This window comes from Nerophis ophidion, linkage group LG14 (genome assembly GCF_033978795.1).
Source record: "Nerophis ophidion isolate RoL-2023_Sa linkage group LG14, RoL_Noph_v1.0, whole genome shotgun sequence".
Lineage (NCBI taxonomy): Eukaryota > Metazoa > Chordata > Actinopteri > Syngnathiformes > Syngnathidae > Nerophis > Nerophis ophidion.
In genome coordinates this window covers 37,136,602-37,159,490 of record NC_084624.1, presented here as the reverse complement: position 1 = coordinate 37,159,490, position 22,889 = coordinate 37,136,602, and the positions used below count along the sequence as shown (strand labels likewise).

Genomic DNA, 22,889 nt, shown 5'->3' with positions numbered 1-22,889 from the left:
ACTGATATTTTTTTTACTCCCCCCCTTTCCTAATGTCACCCTTTTCTTATCTTTAAAGTGGATTGGATTAGATTGGGGGGGCGGGTTGCTCACATATGTGGTCCTCTCCAAGGTTTCCCAGTCATTTCCTTGCCCTTATGTGGGCTCTACCGAGGATGTCGTAGTGGTTTGTGTTGTGGTTTGTGCAGCCCTTTGAGACACTAGTGATTTAGGGCTATATAAGTAAACATTGATTGATTGATTGATTGATTTTAAGGAGCGCTGTAACCGGCTGATCGTAGGTCTGCTCTTAGCGGGACTGTGCCGAAAATGTAATTTCAGTTCTGATGTGTCTTGTACATGTTGGAACGGACAAATAAAATGATTCTGATTCTGATATTAAACTGTGGGCCGCACCAACATTAAATTGTCATATCAAAGTGCGGGCCGCATTATAACGTCTCGCGGGCCGCAATTGGCCTGCGGGCCGCATGTTTGAGACCCCTGCTGTAAAGGGTAAACCGTATACAAGGCATGACAATATTATGACATGCGCAGAAGGCAACGTGGTGTCCGTGAGTAGGAACGTTGACTTCATAAACTGTCGGACGTAACACTACTCCCGCCAGACATGCTGCTATTGAAATATTAAATGGAAACTTTTGGGAAGTAGAAAATTCAAAGCCGTTTCAATAAAGTTGACAACTACGAGCTGTGTTGTAAATACAATGTAAAAAAAAAAAAAAAAAAAGCAAAGATCTGAAAAAAACAACGTGTTTTTCAAAACTAAGGGGCGGTGTGGCTCTGACAGTAGAGCGACTGTGCAAGAAACTTGAGGTTTCTTGGTTTATAGCCAGCTTCCGCTATCCAACTGATGGCCGTTGTGTCCTTGGGCAAGTCACTGTTTATGTGTGTGTGTGTGTGTGTGTGTGTGTGTGTGTGTGTGTGTGTGTGTGTGTGTGTGTGTGTGTGTGTGTGTGTGTGTGTGTGTGTGTGTGTGTGAGAGAGAATGAATGTGACATATAATGTACAGAAGTTGTGTATTGTGTATGTATAGTAACACGCGCTATACAAAAACAACATCAAAACAAAAACCTGCCTAAACCCACTTGTGAGCCACGTATAGTAATTAAACAATATGAAAGTAGTTTTTGTGATTTAAAAAAAAAAGTCAAACTGGAAAAAACAACGTAATGAAAATGGAATTAGCGTTCTCGGTCACATGAGATTGAAATTTTCTCTATGAGCCAGTCACAAGTAATTTATTGACGGTCCCTTAACCGCACGATTCAGCACGGGCTGACATGCGCAGAATGAGCTGAAACGCCGGGGTCAAACAGCAGACATATTCTACTTGTAACTAACTTCACCTCTGTCGAAGGAACACTGCTGTGAAGACTGTACGTGTACTCTTAGGAAGAGTCTTTTACCATACACACAACAAAAGTAAGGTAATGTCGAAGAAAGACGTTCACAACAACACAGCATGCTATCTAGGAGTTTTTTGCCGAGTTTGGTTTCAAAATCCAAGGTCCTGTGGTCGGCGTAGACTCGTGACTTTATACATTTCAAAGTTTATTTCTTTAATATTGTCATTTTCAAATTTACATTAATTCTGGGGTGATTTTTACAGGAATAGCAACACTAAAATAAAAAAATTAAACAACTCTAGCAAATGTGCAATTTTTTGGAACAGGCTCGAGGGCGACCTGGTGCGCACGCGCAGGGCCTTCGACAGGAATTTTAGGCCCTATAAAAAAACATAGAGAGCAACCACTGTGAACCCGTTGTTACCACAATCATATTTTACGGAATTGTCCTAAAATTAACTTATAAGGCACCCCGTGGTGTTGACCCCGACAGAGCACCTGCACGTACACCGCTAGAGGGCGCTTGACGCTGATTAAAAGAGGCAGCTAATGCACACGCATTATGTCGGTGGGGCATCCATCCACTACATTAAACAATACTTCTCCTTGTTTTGCTTTGCTAAATGTGCACATTTTACTCACAATCAATCAAATGGTACACTTTTTTGCCCCTCACATCTTGTGTATTATCCATTCCAGATACTAGGTTGCAGCCTATGACTTATTCATAACCCGTGCTGGGGGACTGAAGGCTGCTATTTGAATTTGTCTGGGAGATTGAAATATTTATTTCCTTAGCATGCAGGTGCTGTGTGAGATTAGGCAACATAGATTCTCCGGTTTCATCCGTAAGTGACTCAGCAGCTCTGGAAGGTATATTCCATACATAAAGTAGCCCTCCATTTGAAATATGTAATAAATGAAATTTTTGTTATCAAATAATATTTCCCGAAATAATACCACATACTGCAAATTATGAATTGTATAATGTTCCTAATGAGGTCTGTCGTGAAGAAAATTAATGAAAATAAATTTATTTAAATTGCACTGCTGTCTGTGCCCCATATTTAGCTCCTCACCGGTTGTCTGAATCTCCCCATACCCTTCCCATCCACAACATAACACCTGTAAAATTTGATAGAGCTAGATAGATAGATATACTGTAGGTCTTTAAGCTGGACATCAACCTAAACCTTAGCAAAAACCTCACTGGCTTATAAACCTTAATTCTTTACCTTAATTGGAAACCCCAATTTTACCCTCATTTCAAACCCTAACTGGAAACCCTGACACTGATATGGAACTTCAATCCTGGCTTTACAGTAGCCTCTAACCCCAATTAAAATTCCTGACTGGAAACTTTAATTGTTAAATGTTATACTATTTTTTTGTTCATATAAATTCATGAAGAACTATAAATAATAGACTACAGTTGTCCATCGCCACATTGCGTTTCAAAGTTTGTGGCTTTATTCGATAGCACATTTTGTTGGAGAGTTGTTTAATTTATTAGAACATAACATACTGTATATCTCTAGGCAGCATGGTGTGGCAGTGGTTAGTGCTCGTGCCTCTCACCAAGAAGGTCCTGGGTTCGATTACCTGGCTGATTGGCGACACCAAATTGGCCCCTGTGTGTGAATGTTGTCTGTCTATCTGTTGGCCTTCCGATGAGGTATACCCTGCCTTCAACTCGAGTGCAATTGGGTTAGGCTCCAGCCGTTCTGTGACCCTAAAAGAGACAAGCGGTAGAAAATGGATGGATGGAAGAACATATAATGTATTTTCGGCCTAAAATAAGCAAAATGGCTCAATGGAAAAAAAACAGTAAAAATATCAATCCTGTATTATGACACATGACTTCTTCCAGGAAGTAAAAAACAGCGGTGGTCAACCAAGCCAAAACGGCTGTTGTGCAGCAAGCAGCACGCAAACTATCTGAGTGTGCAAGAGGCCTAGATCTTCCTGCAAAAAAGAGTGATGAGCAAAAAATGTAACTATGCAATGGAGGTCCCTATACTTAATCAAAAATAAATTTGTTGAGTGATATAAGGATTATATGTCTATTGCCTTCCCAGATATATTGAACTATTGTGCTCCAGATGCCATTCAACACAACGAAACAGATGACAACTTGAAAAAGCATGGAGGTCTCCAACTTCTTTGTGTGTGGCTAGGTCAAGGAAATTGGTATCAAGACTCTACCGGATAAACGATGCATAGTTTTTGCTCGGGTAAGGTTACATTTCATGTTTTCATTTTGCATCTTTGCAAAAGCTATGTTTGTTCCACGTTTCAGAGTATGCATGTTTTTCCTGTCTTTATCAAAATATAACTATAGATGTCAACATTGTGTATGTGCCAAAAACTTAACATGATTGCGGCTTTTGGTAAAAGCTTAACTCTTTTAAGTATTGCTCACATTTGCTTTCTTTTATTTAGACTTGAGTCGGTGCTTTTCGAAACACTTGTAGCAAAATTGTCTTTTAAGAAATAAAAATAATATAAAGGTATTACTTAGATTGGAATCATTAAACATTAAAAGTATATCTAACAAACCTTTAACACAGTGATCACTGCAGGCTTGTGCATTCTTTGACTCTGGTCCCTTGGACTGTAGTGCGTGCTACTTTTCTCAACGTCGTTTTGTGAAATCTTTCAGTCTTGATTACCTCTCAAGGAGCTCTAAAGAAACGTTTATCCTTTTTGCGATTTGAACGTTTTGTACAGCCGAAAACAACGCAATCATAGGGCATTTTTCTTCAAGAATTGATTGATTGAGACTTTTAGTAGATTGCACAGTACAGTACATATTCCGTACAATTGACTACTAAATGGTAATACCCGAATAAGTTTTTCAACTTGTTTAAGTCGGGGATCCACGTTAATTCATGGTAAGAAAAGCTAAATGGCGCCTTGTAGTCAGTAAGAACAGACACTGGCTTGACCTCCACACATATTCAATGATAGGATGTCGTTATATGCAACCTAGCAATAGGCCAATAGATAAGACTAAAGCAAGCAGAGCGCGCTGTTCAGTATTGTGGCCACTGTTTGGCTCAGCCTCATTAGCATTACTATATTGGATTATGACTGTGAATGGGACAATGTTGGTGTTGTCTGTCTAGAAGGCTCTCCTACTGTTAAAAAATATATTTTGATTTTTTTAATGCTCTGGGTATGAAAATACTGAGTTTTATAATTAAAAAGTTCTACTTGGCGTAAATTAATTTACCACAGTCAGAACCAAAACCAATTATTAGCGATAAAAGAGGGATTACTGTACAGTAAATATAGAAAAAAAACAGCGTTACAGTTTGGGTTTCCAATTACTAGGGTTCAGATTTTAAATTAGGGTTTAAAGGCCTACTGAAACCCACTACTACCGACCGCGCAGTCTGATAGTTTATATATCAATGATGAAATATTAACATTGCAACACATGCCAATACGGGCTGTTTAGTTTACTAAATTGCAATTTTAAATTTCCCGCGAAGTGCCGTGTTGAAAACGTTGCGGTATGATGACGCGTCGTTTGACGTCTCGGGTTGTAGCGGACATTATTTTCCAGCCCGATCCAAGCTAAAAGTAGTCTGCTTCAATCGCATAATTAAATAGTATTCTGGACATCTGTGTTGCTGAATCTTTTGCAATTTGTTCAATTAATAATGAAGAAGTCAAAGTAGAGAGATGGAGGTGGGAGCTTTTAGCCTTCAGCCACACAAACACAGTTGGTGTTTCCTTGTTTAAAATTCCCGAAGGCGAAGCTTTACTATGGATCAGGGCGGTCAAGCGAACATGGATCCCGACCACATGTCAACCAGCAGTATTCGGTGAGAAAATTGTGGTAATAAGTTTGCTCTTACCGGCGACATCAGCAGAGCTTCCAGCTGCGTGACTTGCCTCAGAGATTCTGAGTCAACACACGTACCCGTAGGTACAATTTAATCTCACTAAAACACTTACACAATGGGCAGATAAGGGATTTTCCAGAATTATTATAGTAAATGTGTGTAATAACATCTGCAATCGCCTTTTTTTTTTTTTCTAGTCCTTTACTCTCAATATCCTCATTCACAAATCTTTCATCCCCGCTCAAACTAATGGGGAAATTGTAGTTTTCTCGGTCGGAAAAGCTTTTGCTGCTGGAAGCTCCCATTGAAAACAATGTGAGGATGTGAGGAGCCCTCACCCTTGTGACGTCATCGTCTGCTACTTCCGGTACAGGCAAGGCTTTTTTATTAGCGACCAAAAGTTGCAAACTTTATCGTCGATGTTCTTACTAAATCCTTTCAGCAAAAATATGGCAATATCGCGAAATGATCAAGTATGACACATAGAATGGACCTGCTATCCCCGTTTGAATAAGAAAATCTCTTTTCAGTAGGCCTTTAAATGTAAATGTAAAAATATAAAAAAATATATAACAAAGTTTTTTTTCATTTATTATCAGTTTGATGTCAGTATTTTTTATACAATAGCGGTAATAATAAACATACAGTTATTGTTAACCTTGATTATTAGTATTATATGCTGAATATATAATTAGAATATAACTATAATATAACATGTCTTTAATATTTAACAACAAAACAATTCGTTAAAAATAACCTTATTTCATTTTTGTCATTTAAGTAATTTTGTTTTACTTTGTCTACTGCTGAAGAAAATAGTCTTAGTCACGGCCGTGTCTCGTGAAGCATCTACCAACTTTATCAATAAATAAGTGTAAGAGGCGATTAATGTCCTGCTTTACGTCACTGGTTTTCTGTTACAGTGGCTTCAGTTGTCTCCGTAAGGGACTCTTGAGTTTGGAACAGAAGGGATTAAGTAGCCGTGTTGAACACGAGAAGATCCCATGAAGATCCCATTTGTGGTATTTTGCTCAGAGATATGGAGATAACGTGGCTTCTATTAATTGTCTTTTAGAGTAAAACTTGCAGAAGAAAGTTGGTTAACGGGCCACCAAGTCCCACATTCCCAATGTGTGTTTACAAATCTAAGCCAAACATGGAAAAGTCCTGAGTCACTGTAGTAGCAGCGCGGTGACGGGAAAAAGTGAGAAAAACGCCACGTCAGCCGAATGTTGGTATTTTCTAGGGAAGGGCAATAGATCCCCAAAAAGTATGGTCGCATATTATTACAATGAGGGTCACTTATGTGCTCAGGAAGACCTGTCAATGGAGCCTTTTATGAGCCGCTCTGGGGGGAATTAGGCCGTCAATGGGGGCCGCTAAGCTGTGTATGGCGTGCATCCTCGCTGTTTGTTTTGATGGTGGCACGAGAACTCCGCTTTGCTTGTTTACGTTGGCGTGAGAGCTATCTGGTAAATTTTTTTAACATAAATCCCTCAGCGGCACTTGGCCAGCTCCACTTTGCAACAAAACCCGATCGACCCAGCCTTTAAACCATCCCTTTACGGATTTTGCCGACTTCCCTTACCCGCCTTGTTCTAACATGCCAGAGGTCAGAATTGGCTACTTTGGCAAGAGCTGACACAACTTTCTTCTCTTTAACTGTGGTAGCGTTACAATGCATTAAACAGTGTTGAAACCGAACATCCATTGACCTAAATGGGAGAGTATAAAGTGGGGTGTTCCACTGGAGCCAAACTAGACAATCATTGAATTATATGTATATATATATATATATATATATACACACATATATTTATATATATATATTTATATATATATATACACACATACACACACATATGTGTGTGTATATACACACACACACATATGTATATATATGTGTAGATATATATATGTATGTATGTATCTCTATATGTATATATATGTGTATATATACATATATATACACATATATAGTTGTATGTATATATATATATGTGTGTATATATGTGTATATATATACATATATATACACAAATTATTTATTCTTTAAATTATAAGCCATTTATAGCAGCGCCGTGATCATTTCCGTGTATCCCTATGTTTATATCGTTGAGTGGTCTGCTGTTTCCTTGCTTCCTTTAAGTTTATTCTAGCTCATAAATCATGCATCTCACCTGGACAGAAGAAGTCTGAGCAGTTATTCTGACAAGTTGGTAGTGGTACATTTTGAAAGCCATTTAGGACTCGAAACTGGCGAGGACCACACGAAAAGACGCTTTGTCTCCCCCCCCATGGAGGTGTTTGCATGTTTTTTTAAGGGCTTTATAGGCATAATTGCGCGGCTCCCGTAAGCTCTATTGTAAGCAAACTTTTGAGCGCATTTATTTAATATTTACGATGCCAAAAAAGTAATATAGTAGCATTCATCGTTGTGTCTTTCATGATGATTGTGAATGTTATAGCAAAATAAATTGAAAAATGCAGTTCCTCTTTAAGAAACAAACATACAAGTGACTCTCCTTGATTGGACAAGCAAAAGTAATTTATTTACAATCCAAAACAAGCAATAAGGTTTAGTGTTTGCTTTTAAGTAGAAACATCTGGGCTTGCCAGTAGAAACAATCTTAATTTTCTTTCAAATCGGCAGCAACTTACATTCCTATTGATACAATTTGGGCATTTTGTTCTGCAAATATATAAAACAGATCAAGTACAGTTAAGTATCTGGCAAAATGTTGGTGTCACGAATATGAATAGCATGAGCAAGTGTGTCCAAACTATTGATAGGTAATTCCTGCTCCTTCAAACTTTTTAGAAAATTACATGCCAAATGAAAGTCATTTATTTTAACATTTTTCTTTTTTGCACCATCCTGACAGCCCTTACAGCACCTTCAGGTGCCAGCAATAAACTCTAACATAGAGCACAAAGCGATCGGACACTGGTTAAAGTGATCGGAATTGCAAAAAAGAAAACCGTTTCTAATGCAGATTCTACAAAAGTAAGCGCATAAGTCCAAGAAAGGATAAAGGTCCATGGAGCAAAATAATCAGCTTGGTAAAAATAGAATCATTTTCCAGGAAAAAGTGCACTTTTTAACAAAAAAGTCAAGTCCCTCTGTGTCACAACCAATCAAAGCAGATTGATGATTAAAAGAATCTTAAAAGAAGTGTAAAAAATACAAAATGACGGCGGTATGGAAGAAAAGCATGCACACTGGAGGCAATCAGGAGGTGTCGATACTCCTGACGGCCCACCGCTGCTAGGAGGTCTGCAGTAGGCGTCTGTAGTGTGGCATGATCTCGTGCTCCGGCAGGTGCAAGTTGAACTCCAGCGCCACCAGCACAGGGAACTCGAAGGCGATCAGCTCCCTGCGATTCACCCGGAACCTTTCCTCTAGTTTCTGCAAGAGGAAAACCAGAAAAATTACAACGGTAAGGAAGGGTCATGGATAAATGTAGGAGGTCACTAGTAAAGCTTCAAGGAAATCAAACGTCTATGTCTTGTCTACTAAGTTGCCTATAATATTGTGTGGTATAGAAGAAGATATTTTCACAGTGATTTATGAAAAAAGGAAAAAACCTAATTATATAGAATATATTAGTACAGTAAAAATAAGAACAATTCTATTTTGCAACAGCAAAGAGAGAAGCACAAAAAAAGACCAATAATAATATGTCAACCGGGTTATGCACATATTTAAAACATGATATTCAAAATTATATTTGTATTTTTCTACAAAATATTTTCTGAATGTTACTTTAAATAAAATGATTTTCAAAGTTGTAGTTAAATATTTGGAATATTCTTTGACAAACAACCGATATAAAATATGTTGAATAAAATGTGTACTTGAAATGTTCAAAAGTTTTTAATTTTGTAAAATATATTAGTATTTCTCGTCATTTTTTCACAATTTAGAAAAAAGTATTTATATGATTTTTTTAATCAAACTTCTTTATATTTTGAATATTTAAAATGTTCATATTTTTATAATTTTTTAAAATAACTTAAAAAATTATATTTGTATTAAAATTGTATTAAAAATAAGTATTTGATTGTTTTATTAGTAAAAATGTTTAACATCTTAGTCTATTGAGTACTTTTCTCATAGGTATTTGCTTTACAAAATTTTATTAATTCAACATAAGTTTTTTTTTTTGCAAAAGTTAGTTTTCTAGGCACTTTAAAATCTGTAAGCTAATGTGAAGTACTTTTCAGTTCAATTACAATTAAGCGTGTTAAAAAAGACAAACAACGTTAGCCTGTTCATACAAAACACCCAAATAAGTAATTTTCCCACTAAATATGAGAAATACTAGAGAAATTATACAGTAAATGATGAGAATGAAAATTTGAAAGCTAGCTCAAGCTGCATTTCAGGAAACTGTGAATTTCAGAACTCCAACATCTTAAAGTCAGCATTAACACAACAGTGGTGTCCATGAGTAAGTGAGTATATTCTACTTTCCAGTGTTCCTGAATGCAGCAGAAGTTAATCAAGTGTCTATTGGAGTGTGTGCAAGTGCTTACGTCGATGAGCAGCTTGACCTCATGCTTCTTGAGGTCCCCGCCAATCTTGGCTGCCAGGAGGACACATGCTCCCGTGCAGAGTTTGCGGTTCTGCTTGTTGAGTTTTCCCTGAAGGACCAGCTTCTCGAAATACACAAACGCCATGGCCACTGTGGGCTCCTCATAGCCGCATTCGTCCTGAGCCAACTTCTTTATCTCCCTCTTCAGGCTACACAAGACAGCGTGGAGGTGAATGACGGGGAATATTCAAAGACCATCACAATCTAATCCATTGGCTTCACCTGCGGATCTTGCTCAGCGTCAGTCGTACGTGAGGAAACTTCTCCTTGAAGGTTTCGTTCATGTCCTTCTTCAGGTCAGATGGTTTGACGTACTCAATGACCGTCGTCTGCCAAGACAGAAAAAAATAGCTAAGTTACGAGAGTCAGGGAAAAGAAGAACGAGTCATTTTTAAATATCTTTAAAACAAAAAAATATTTTGTATGACTAAAATATATAATTTTGAATTTAACATAAAAATAATTAATGAAAATGCAATACAATTACATACAAAAAATACATAATTAAAATAAACAAAATGTATGCATTCAATTGTATTTGTATTTGATGTATTTAAATAAATACAAACGAAATGTAATTATACAACTAAAAAGCCAGGAAATGTATAAATTGATTATGAAATGGTTATATTGCTTGTGTATAACACGTTATGTCACAAACTAATGCTAAAAGTGTTTAAAAAAACGATAGTGCAAAAATAAAGAGCACCTCCTGCTTCCACTTGAACTTTCAGTCGCCAAGTAGTAAGACAAAAAATGTGAGGAATGTAACGTTCCCACCGCAACTGTTGGCACAATGACCATTGTTGTTGCACGTCAGCCTTTTGTACTTGGCGGAAAAGACAAAACATGGCCTGGCCTTGACACAGTGTTCAAATACGTGTCTGGAAGGTGGTAGTAAGTCTGGTCCAAAACAGCTACAACGGGTCTGAAATGCAGCACGTGTGTCGTTTACCGCCTGCAACTCGTATTTTAATTAAAAAATACAATAAACTGCATTACAATATTATGTTTTTTTCAAGACAAAAGAAAATGGTCATAAAGTTAGCAGAGCATGGATATGTTGACTTACAAATACCTTAGATTTTGTATCAACATTTGCCAGAAAATGGTTGAGTAGTTCCTTCAGTAACACTGTTTTCACTATTCTATTGTTTGCTTGTGACAAATAACGCTAACAAGCTAAATAGTAGACAAGTGTCATGGCCGCACTGTTAACCCAGTTATGTGTGAATTTCTGCGTTTTACAATTTCTATTTGTTTAATACTGTACATTGGATTGGTCTAAGCGCTGTCCTTGGGTCGTTCAAGTTTTCTGTATAAACACACACGAGAGGGGGATTTTAAGATCCCCATGTTGTCGTCATGGCGGTAAAATGCAGGAGGTTTGCTAACGCCCAAAATAACTTTGTATCTTCACATATTGTATCAGCAGCAAAACAACAGACGAGTTCAAGAAAGAGACGTTTGTCTCACATTCTTTTTTTTGTTTGTGTTGCCTTCACTGACTCACCATGTATGAAGGAAAGATGAGCACTCTCTTGTGTTTCCCGCAAGGCCACTGGGGGTCATCTAGAAGATTAGGGTCGTACTCGCGGAAGTCGCTCAGATCGTTTCCTAAGACCAACAATAAAAAGTGATTAAACAATTTAACTGCTTTTAAGGCTTCAGGCTTTGCTACACTTTTTTAAAATCAAGCCTGAAGCTCTGGCAACTACCAGTCAGCTACAAATGTGGGAGCTGTTAGTTGTCCCATTCCTTCATGTCACGTTATTGTATGTGATCTATGACATGTATTATGTTGAGGCAGATGGGGACTACAAATGGAAAAAAAATAAAATAAAATATGACAAAAAGACAACCAACCGGTGTCCAAGCTGCTCTGGTTGCTGTTGGCGCGGGCCAGGCTGAGGCTGCGATGGCTGGCGTTACGAAACTGAGAGAAGGACGAGGTGGAGTCAATGGTGTTCCTGCGCCCGCCCAGCACGTTGGTGGGGTACAAGAACTGAGTGTAGGACACCGTCTGTAAACACACGTGCGCACACACTCACTTTTATCTCATGTTTCTCATGTTTTACCTACTTAACAATTTGTGATTAGAGTGTCCGCCCTGAGATCGGTAGGTTGGGAGTTCAAACCCTGGCCGAGTCATACCAAAGACTATAAAAAAAAGGGACCCATTGCCTCCCTGCTTGGCACTCAGCATCAAAGGTTGGAATTTGGGGTTAAATCACCATAAATGATTCCCGGGCACGGCACCGCTGCTGCGCACTGCTCCCCTCACTTCCCAGGAGGTGATGAGTCAAATGCAGAGGACAAATTTCACCACACCTAGTGTGTGTGTGACAATCATTGGTACTTTAACTTTAATGTTTTATTGACCTATTTTAGCCATATAGAACAGTGGTCCCCAACCTTTTTGTAGCTGCGGACCAGCCAACGCTTGATAATTTGTCCCGCGGCCCGGCGGGGGGGATTCTTTTTTTTTTTTTTGTCATGAAAAAGGGAGTTTTTTTTGGGATGGTGCACTCATTGTAAGTGTATCTTGTGTTTTTTAGGTTGATTTAATAAAAATAAAAAAAAATATTTTGCTTCGGTAGGCCCGGTGGTTGGGGACCACTGATGTAGACAAACCACTTTTTACCTATTTTGGTTTATTTGAATCAGATAATAAAACTTAAAGCTGCAAAAACATTTTCAAATGCATGTCAACTTTTTAACCACAGAATATTTTATATTTATTTGTATTTATATATCTTGTTATATTGTTGATTATAATCTTTTATAATGAATGTTCAAATTATATAATTAAAACATCCATCTATCTTCTTCTGCTTATCCAAAGAGGGGGACAGCAGCCTGAATAGAGAATTCCCGGTGACCGGCATCCTCAGTCCTTGACTATGTCTATTCATAAAAGTCTTTGAGCTGCTCTTTGCCTGATTCCTCACCTCGGACCTATTTGTCACGGGAGACCCTACCAGGGGGCATAGATGCCTTGGACAACATACCTCCTTGGACCATGGTACGCGCAAACTCCTCTACCATGATCAGGCCAGGGAAGCGGTAATAAAACATTATATTTTTTGTAGTATAAATTTTAATATATTATTAGTGTTAAAAGGGAACTACACTTATTTTCTGTAATTTTACCCATCATTTACAATCCTTATGTAGGACAAGAACACGTTTGCATTTTTGTATTTGTAATATATGACAAGTACGAGGTGGTTAACAATGAAGCGAATGGGAGTCATCTATTGCACCTATAAAGCCCTCTAGAAAGATCCAAAGACCACCAACAATACTCCATTTACATGTTGTGACATGCGTTTTGACCAAGTATTAGTGATATTGCTATTAAAAGTGCTAACGCCGAATAACTACTTTTAGCGATTATAATGAGGTTACTAGCTTATACAGCTATTGACATACAGAGCCTGTGACCTGCTACCTATTGCCTCTGATTTGGTAAAAGTTAATTCTAGATTTTAACACAGGCCTTTCACTTGTATAGTAGAAGGTTGCGACCATAAACCGAGAAGTTGGTACATTTTGAAATTCAATTTATAACCAGAGATGGCGAGAAAACACATTAAATGAACCTTGTCTGTGCCTATTTTTTTTTTTAACCGGTGTAAGGATTATGATTAATTGTTCATTAAAACGGTAAAATATAAACATCCCATTAGTTGTGTCCCCATGAGAGCAGATATTGTACAGTAAGTGATTGTTCTATTATGTTCGTAGTTTGTATTTCTTGCTTAGCATGTTGCAATAGTACTACTTGCTGGATCCGCTTCTAAAACAGCTTCTAAAATGTGTAGCTCACCCTCTGTATATTCAGGCTCAAAAATACAAGGTTCTGGATTATCCCAAAATAGTAATTTCTGGCTCTCATTAAGCCTGCCATGATTAGTAGTAGTTGGTGTTGAAGGAAATAGCAAACATTGTGATGAATCTATAAAATGAATATGCCACTGTTTGCTTAAAATGATCAAAATATGTAAATATTACATGTTATTAATGTGACTATTACTACATTACAAATAGACTTACAGCGTGTATATTAAACTATGAAGGTTTTGATGTTTTTTAGAGCGCGTAATAGACAGAATACAGCGACTCCCATTGGCTCCATTGTTTGCTGACTCTTGGTGGTGTTTATTTATGATTTTGAATCCAGAAAAGAAAACATATTCTCGTCTCACATAAGGATTGTAAATGATGGACACAATTCCAAAACAAGTGCAGTTTATCTTTAATATTTAGAATAATATGTTACAATTTATAAATAATATACACTAAATATATAATATTCGGGGGAAATATAACAACAGTTTTCGGATTACATCACAATAATTCTGGTTGTTATATCTTAATAGAATAATATCCTTAATATTAATATATACAATTGTAAGTTAGTTTTTAGTTTGTAATACATTTTATCATTCATTTATGTAATTATTTTATTTTAATTGACTCTTCTAACATTTAATTGAATTATATATGTAAGTGTATATATTTTTATTATAATTTATGGTATTAACAATATATATATGGTTTACAATATTTTTTTAAGTTAAAGAATAATTGACGTGTGTTTATTTCTATTTCAATATGATTTATTTCCATAATTTAGCAAATTCATAGTTGCGATTTATATTTTAATTTTATTACAATAGCATCACATAAAAAAATAATTATGATGACATTATTAATCAAAGGACTGCAATAGTAAAAGATGACATGTATTGCTGGAGGTAGTTTATAATGTTTGCAAACTCCCACCTTTCCATCAGCCCCAAGCTCCACTCCCTCCAGTCCAATCACCATCTCTTTGGCACTGACGCCTCCCGACGGGTGGCGCTGGCGCCCTGCCTCCATCTTTACATCCCTGTCGACGAAAACGAGAACCTTTTAGAACTTTGCAAACAATCTTTTTTTTTTTGGCCAGCGACTAAAACGCCATATGGCAATGGGAAATGAAACGCTGGGCCCAAGAAGGAAAGAGTCAGTGAGGTCCTTGAACACACCAATGCAGACATGCTACCATGTTGGATGAAAAATAGACTTTATGCTGCGTTCACTTGTCATGATTAGTTCAGTTAAAATGAAAAGTGCTGCGTTTGCTCTACTAGTGCGGTTCATTTAGTCAAGCGTAAACGGCATTATCCAAACCTTGATGTGAATCAAACAAGTGGCCCAAGTCCACTTGAGAGTAGGGTCTCGGAAAGTGAACTCTGGTACGGTTTAACACTTAAACTGAATTGTGAACAGTAAACGACACAGAGCAGTGTTAAAACACGCAGGAATGACAAATATTTGGGCAAAAATGTGTTGCCGACTTTGCTCTGACCTACAAGTCACTCTGCCAACAGCACTCTTTGAAAATCTAATTTGGAAGCTTTTTATGAAACCCAATATGGTAAATATAAAATAATATAAAAGTAATCTACATATTTAAAATAGCAGACAATATTTTAATTATGTTATGTATTATGTTAAAAAAGCAGTTTATATTTCACAAAAAGCTTCTAAAATATTTAAAATACAGCATAATATAAAAAAATAATATATTGAAATATTTTACATATTCATCCCAGCAGATGGATTTTTGATTTGAAATATTTTTGTTATGTTCTGAAATCTTACAAAAGCTCTTTGAAAGTATATATTACAAGCTTTTTGTGAAATCTAAGATGGTAAACATAGTAAATAGTAGTGTTGTCCCGATACCAAGATGTTGGTATCGGTAACAAAATGTATTTCGTGCCTTTTAGGTACTTTTCTAAATAAACGGGACAGTCAAAAATCTCATTATTGTCTTTATTTTAACAAAAAATGTGTTTCTTATTGCAATTGTGTCCTTAATCAAAATTGTGAACATACAAGACAACTTGTCTTTTATTAGTAAGTAAGCAAACAAAGGCTCCTAATTTAGTCAGCTGACATATGCAGTAACATATTGTTACTGCATTAAAAATATTAAGGATAAGTGTTAGGAAATTAATTATTAATCTACTTGTTCATTTACTGTGAATATCTGCTTAATTTCTATTTTCACATGTTCTTGCTACACTTCTGTTAAAATTTAATAATCACTGTGGAGAGGCGGAGCCGACGGTCCGACAAAGCGGTAGAGCACGCTGGAGCCCAGCCCAAGATGGTGGAGAGGAGGCGGAGACAATGACCGAGCGGAGAGGCGGGGCGTGCCGGGAGCGACGCTACGAGCCAGATCAGGTGCGTGGCTCGTACATCGGGACACAATTGACTTATCTCCTCACACTGTACAATGGGGGACAAGGAGGAGAGATCGGGGCAGAAGGAGTTGAGTCCGCAGCAGCGATCAAAGAGCAACAGAGAGCGAGCCATAGACAAGGACGAGGGCGGCTGAAAGAGCAGACCGTGAGCGAGCAGTAGAAAGGAAAGCTAAAGAGCGATCCATCCTGAGACAAAGATTTATTGCAAAATAAAGAAGTCAAACCTGCTCAAAAGCTATGTCCTTCCTGGGTGGTCCATTGAACCCGCACGGCAACAATCACTTATACTTCCTTTGGATACTTTTTAGAAGCGGTATAGTACCGAATATGATTCATTAGTATTGAGGTACTATACTAATACCGGTATACCGTACAAACCTAGTAGATAACAGGTAACATTTTTGATTGGAGTATTTGATTTATAGTACATTGTGAAAACCCGTCAAGTATTTTTGAAGCTTTTGTAAACTTTAAACAAGTAAATACATTATACTGTAGCAGAATAAAATACCCAACATATTCAACCCACCAGATGACATTTTGGTTTGGAATATTTAAATGAAATCCACAAAATATGCCCTGAAAGATCTTCAAACTTATGTTTTAGAAGCTTTCGTGAAATGTAAACTCGTAAACATAGTGGAATATAAAAAAAACCCCATTTCAACCCAGCAGACTGGACTTTGGTTCGATATATTTCAGTTGCTTCTAATAGGACTAAAAATTTCTTTAAAAGTATATTTCATACGCGTCTAGTGAAATTTAAAGTGGCATATACATCTTAATATAGACTATGACACTAATCTACATGTTCAACCCAGCAAACATGTTTTTGTTTGTTACATGTTTTAGCATGTTAAACGTCACAAAAGCTTTCCAATCAAGTCCTTACTTAAATGTTTTACTGCATAGCCTTTAGTCCCAAACTACACACAGAATATTTTTTTCATTTCTGGTGGAGATCAGAGTTGAGAAGGTGACTATAGGAGAGGATGCACAGAATAAATAGTGCACCATTTACAGTAAATGAAAATTACTGAAGTTTTTATCTATCCTCTTTCAGCCTCGCCTGGCGCTAAGAAATAAGATTAATAGAAGACTCGGCGTGACCTCACATGACTCTCCTTCTGCTTTGATGACACGTGAGGATGCTGTTGGAATAAAACGTGCTTTATATGTTCGATAAAGCGGTATAGAAGCAGACATCACATTTTATCAAGCATTCCAGTCAATTTGACCACAAAAAAAGGCAGCCAAGAGCGAGGGAGGAGAAGGTTGCTTAGTAACATGCCGCTTTGCAAGACTGCTTGGTCCATGCTGCATGCTCACAAAAAGTCATAGAAAAGGTCATCAAAATAAAACAAATTCCTCAAACAAGTCTGCATCCAAGCTACTTTGTCACGATTTCAAACAGTTATTTTGAGATTGCACATTATTAGAACCTTCTAGCAGAAGAAAACTGGTCATTCTTGTGGTTGTGGAAGTTCACTACATCATTCTCACACACTAACAATCGTTAAAAGAGAGGAGTTTAACTTTATTGCAGTTTTTAAGGGTAAATGAGTGTCAATAGGCAGCAACCAGCAGTCCCAACGTGCTTATTAATGCTCCACCTGTTGACCCGCTTAGATAATTTCACAATCATATTTGACATCCAATGAATGTGAAGTCTGAAATCACTGCGATAAAAATGTAGCATGATTTCAAAAACTAAATGATGAATTTCCCGAATATATTTTTTTTCTGTTGTATTTCCATGAACCAATGAAAAGCATGTTTCTCCAAAGAAAGCATCAATTAAAAAAAGCAAGTAAATAACATGTTGTCTTGTAAGTGGGGGGGGGAAGGGGGTTGCCCACATATGTGGTCCTCTTCAAGGTTCTCATAGTCATCATTGTCACCGAAGTCCCACTGGGTGTGAGTTTTCCTTGCCCTTATGTGGGTTCTTCCGAGGATGTCGTTGTGGTTTGTGCAGCCCTTTGAGACACTTGTGATTTAGGGCTATATAAATAAACATTGATTGATTGATTGATAACACTACCATGAAAAAACATGCCTGTATTTTTAAAAAAAGGTTTTATTCAAAAAATATGCGAATTCCAAACATATTTTTTTCTGTTAGAACAATGATTCTCAGACTGTGGTATGTGGGCTCCATATAGTAGGTACGCTAAAGAAGTAATTGGCGTCAGTAGGCTAAAATACTTCTAGGCCCATCTAAATAATTAGCTGTGATTTCTTATAATATATTTTTTAAATGCAGAAAATTATCAGTATAAATATGCAGGAATATGAATTTAAATAATAATAATAACCTGTCATTATTCATTATGATTACCATATTTTCCAGACCATAGGGCGCACCGGATTATGAGGCGCACCTCCACTGAATGGTCTATTTTCAATCTTTTTTTCATATACAAGGCACACTGGATTATAGAGCGCATTAAAGGAGTCGTCTTTTTTTCATTTGTAAATGTAAAACACTTCCTTGCGGTCTACATAACATGTAATGGTGGTCCTTTGGTCAAAATGTTGCAAAGATTATGTTTTACAGATCATCTTAAAGTCGCTTTCTGACCGTCTCTTCAGGATGTAGCATTTTGTGGCCGGCCTTATTTACGTGGCTGACCTTCGGCAGCGTCTTCTCCCCGCCATCTTTGTTGCAGCGTGTAGCGTGCAAGGACGGGAGTGGAAGAAGTGTCAAAAGATGGAGCTAACAGTTTAAATGACATTGAGACTTTACTTAAATCACTAATGGAGCAGTATCTTCTCATCCGTGGCTCACTAGTGCAACAACGCCAGAAATGAGTCCTGTGAAAAACCCTCCGATCTGAACTCTCAAATAACTAAAGTTCCTTGGGTGAATAATCTAAACTCACTTGTATGTTTTAGCGTTTTCATGGGGAGTTTACTGCCAAATATAAGTAAGAACTTTACACTACTTTGTTTTAAAAATGGCAACAGCGGAGTATGAATGTTATATAAGAAGATAGTGAAAAAGAAAAAGCTTATCAACTACGATGTCGGCACGGACTAAAAAGGCAAAAGCGCGCAATTTTTCAGGAATTATGCAAGTTGTTTTACATTGCTATCATCTGTGCAACATTTCCCTGTTTGCAGGTTGCCTGCTAGTTTTTCCATGCAATAACACTACACTGTCCTTATGTGTTTAGACCATCTCATGCTTACTAAAGCATGAGATGGTCTTACTACTGAAGCTTTTTTACTCTTCCACTTTCAACCATGTGTTGGTTGTGTAATTCTAATAGTGCCAAAAAGATCTTGCAAGTGCAAAAATGTATTAAAGTTAAAAGTTAAAGTACCAATGATTGCCACACACTATAAATATGGCTAAATTATCGTCTGCATTTGACCCAGCATCCTTGATCATTTCCTGGGGGGTGAGGGGAGCAGTGAGCAGCAGCAAATATATATTTTTCCACAGAGTTATTATTAACCAATAATAAACATAGCAAAGTAGACATACTTAAAAATGAAATACATTTAGTTTTCTCTTGTAATATTTCTATAATAACACAGTCTGATTGAAAAAACACACACACAAAATGTCATATTATCTAAAAAAAATAGAATTAACTGAATAATTGACCAAAAAAAATGCAGTCTGCAAATTACAAGTGATTTATTTTCTGTCACTATATTATTCATCCATCCATCCATTTCCTACCGCTTATTCCCTTTTGGGGTCGCTGGCGCCTATCTCCGCTACAATCGGGCGGAAGGCGGGGTACACCCTGTAAAAGTCGCCACCTCATCGCAGGGCCAACACAGATAGACAGACAACATTCACACTCACATTCACACACTAGGGCCAATTGAGTCTTGCCAATCGACCTATCCCCAGGTGCATGTCTTTGGAGGTGGGAAGAGGCCGGAGTACCCGGAGGGAACCCACGCAGTCACGGGGAGAACATGCAAACTCCACACAGAAAGATCCCGAGCCTGGGATTGAACCTAGGACTGCAGGACCTTCGTATTGTGAGGCAGACGCACTAACCCCTCTGCCACCGTGAAGCCCCACAATATTATTATTAACCCATAAAAACATGCCTCTCCCAACTAGGCATACATAAAAAAATCATTAATAAATCTCTTGTAATATCACCATCAAAATGTAAAAAAAAAACAATATTTTTTTCCCTAACATGCATCCAATCCATTTCCTACCGCTTGTCCCTCTCGGGGTGGCGGGGGGTGCTGGAGCCTATCCCAGCTGCATTCAGGAGGAAGGCGGGGTACAACCATGACAAGTAGCCACCTCCTCGCAGAGCATAACCATTTAATAAATGTCATTTTCTTTTGTAATATCACCATAAAAATGTAGTTTGAAATATTATCATACAACTGTAGTCTGGATAAATAATAAATGTGTTTTAAAAATAACTCAAAACCCACCATTATAAAAAAAGCATTTAGCTTTTTTTTTTACTGCATTTTTTCAAAACTTTAATTTTTAACTCTGTAGCACTTTGTTGTTCAATACAAATGCAATACAAATAAAATAAAAAATAAAAATGAATTGTAATAGTATTTTTGTCCAAACATTTATCTCCAAATGTTCAATGGCCTATCATTTTAATTCATTGGATTTAAAAAAGTATTTATTAATAATTGGCCAATTAATAAAACTACAACATTTGGAGATACATGCTTTTTAATATTTTTTTTATATTTTTGTATTCAATTATTACACAAAAACATGCAAAAAGTTTAAAAAATATTTCATACCTGAGCATGTAGAGGTGACGGTTTTCTTCTAACATCACACAACAACTCCACCAATATAATTGATAACATATCAAAGCACCGCCATTATTGTATTAATATTTTCTGCCAAGCCTCTAAAATCCAGCATGGAACAAAGAGCAGCCAATTAAAGCAGCAACAAGCAAGTAGGCTACAGTAATGACTCATTACAAAAGGGCAAGAGAAGACTAATTTAAGATGTTAAAATGTGAAAAAAAAAGAAAACCTTGCCCGTCAAAAGGAGAGCACATCCACAGAGAAGAAGCCATGAAGAAGAGGAGGAGGAGGAAGAGGAGGAGCACAGACGGTCATGCTGAAAGATTGGAGGATACGTACCCTGCTTGGCTACAATCTCGATAGGGCAGCACAGAAAATACACTATAGAAGGATCTTCTGCCACTGATTAGGACTATCCTACAAAAACAGAACAAGCTAATCAATAGCTCGCTTAAATCAAATATCAAAAAATGAATATAAAGAATTCATTCAGCATTTTTTGTTTTTTCCTGTAAAGGGATTTTGCCTATCATGCACAATACTTATGTAAGACAAACACCTCTTTTTTTAATGTTTTTTTTAAACTCATTTATAAACGCTAGTAAAGTCGACAAACATGAGCTAATGGAATTTGTGACGTCATTGCTGTCATAAAACGCTTTTAAAAACATCCAAAAAGTGCCAACAATACATCTCCTGACCTGAATATTAAACACGTATGAGTGAAGCTGTTATTGTAGGGACCCCCTTTTAGCTTATGTTGCTTTTCTTGACATCATGAGCTGGGGGGGACAGCTGAGGTGGTGAAAAGTTTGTGTTAGATTACCGTATTTCCTTGAATTGCCGCCGGGGCGCTAATTAATTTAAAACCTCTTCTCACGCCGGCGCTTACCAAAGGCATGCGGTAAAAGTAAGCATGCGCTAATTATTTTCAAACCTCTTCTCACTCAGGCACGTACCAAAGGTAAGCAGTAAAAATCTGAGTGTGATGTACGCTTGGACCTTAAAGGCCTAGTGAAATGAGATTTTCTTATTTAAGCGGGGATAGCAGGTCCATTCTATGTGTCATACTTGATCATTTCACGATATTGCCATATTTTTGCTGAAAGGATTTAGAAGAGAACATCCACGATAAAGTTCGCAACTTTCGGTGCGAAGAGAAAAACCTTGCCTCTACTGGAAGTCGCAGACGATGACGTCACATGTTGATGGCTCCTCACATATTCACATTGATTATAATGGGAGCCTCCAACAAAAAGTGCTATTCGGACCGAGAAAACGACAATTTCCCCGTTAATTTGAGCGAGGATGAAAGATTCGTGTTTGAGGATATTGATAGCGACGGACTAGAAAAAAAAAAGGTAAAAAGGGCGGTATAGCTCGGTTGGTAGAGTGGCCATGCCAGCAACTTGAGGGTTGCAGGTTCGATTCCCGCTTCCGCCATCCTAGTCACTGCCGTTGTGTCCTTGGGCAAGACACTTTACCCACGTGCTCCCAGTGCCACCCACACTGGTTTAAATGTAACTTAGATATTGGGTTTCACTATGTAAAGTGCTTTGAGTCACTAGAGAAAAGCGCTATATAAATATAATTAAAAAAATAAATAAATAAATAACATGATTGGGACGGATTCCGATGTTTTTAGACACATTTACTAGGATAATTCTGGGAAATCCCTTATCTTTCTATTGTGTTGCTAGTGTCTTAGTGAGTTAAATATTACCTGATGGTCAGAGTTGTGTCTCCACGGGTGTGTTGATGCGCAGTGTCTCAGGGGAGTCGACGGCCGCTATGGACGGCACAAGCTCAGCTTTTCTCCGGTAAGAAGCGACTTTCTAACCACAATTTTCTCACCGAAACCTGCTGGTTGACATTCCGTCTTCCGCTCTGATCTATAGTAATGTTTCACCTCCAGGAATTTTAAACAAGGAATCACCGTGTGTTTGGGTGGCTAAAGGCTAAAGCTTCCCAACTCCATCTTTCTACTTTGACTTCTCCAATATTAATTGAACAAATTGCAAAAGATTCAGCAACACAGATGTCCAAAATACTGTGTAA

At 37.4% G+C, this 22,889-nt stretch overlaps 1 protein-coding gene and 1 long non-coding RNA gene across 7 annotated transcripts in view; one reads left to right on the top strand and one right to left on the bottom strand.

Annotated features, from left to right (window-relative positions):
- Positions 1 to 1,084: 1,084 nt before the first annotated feature.
- LOC133568566 (uncharacterized) lies at positions 1,085 to 10,224 on the top strand. 4 transcript variants are annotated; one of them, XR_009809631.1, is made up of 4 exons: positions 1,085 to 1,425; positions 2,155 to 2,222; positions 3,452 to 3,583; positions 9,950 to 10,224. It is a non-coding gene; the product is annotated as an uncharacterized LOC133568566 (long non-coding RNA). The 4 variants fall into 4 exon arrangements; XR_009809630.1 differs by having other exon boundaries at positions 1,085 to 1,430; positions 2,155 to 2,197; XR_009809628.1 differs by having other exon boundaries at positions 1,085 to 1,430.
- The window catches only part of cables1 (Cdk5 and Abl enzyme substrate 1), a 60,665-nt gene continuing 45,505 nt past the window's right edge, over positions 7,730 to 22,889 (bottom strand). For 2 of the 3 annotated variants that reach the window (XM_061920572.1, XM_061920571.1), the window contains 7 exons: positions 21,171 to 21,248; positions 14,593 to 14,698; positions 11,668 to 11,824; positions 11,315 to 11,418; positions 10,024 to 10,130; positions 9,743 to 9,950; positions 7,730 to 8,612 (listed from right to left, as the gene is read on the bottom strand). In XM_061920572.1, the coding sequence (XP_061776556.1) occupies positions 8,472 to 8,612; positions 9,743 to 9,950; positions 10,024 to 10,130; positions 11,315 to 11,418; positions 11,668 to 11,824; positions 14,593 to 14,698; positions 21,171 to 21,248 (901 nt within the window). In that variant the 3' untranslated portion in view covers positions 7,730 to 8,471. The remainder of the gene's footprint in view (positions 8,613 to 9,742; positions 9,951 to 10,023; positions 10,131 to 11,314; positions 11,419 to 11,667; positions 11,825 to 14,592; positions 14,699 to 21,170; positions 21,249 to 22,889) is intronic. The other variant, XM_061920573.1, reaches the window with a different exon arrangement.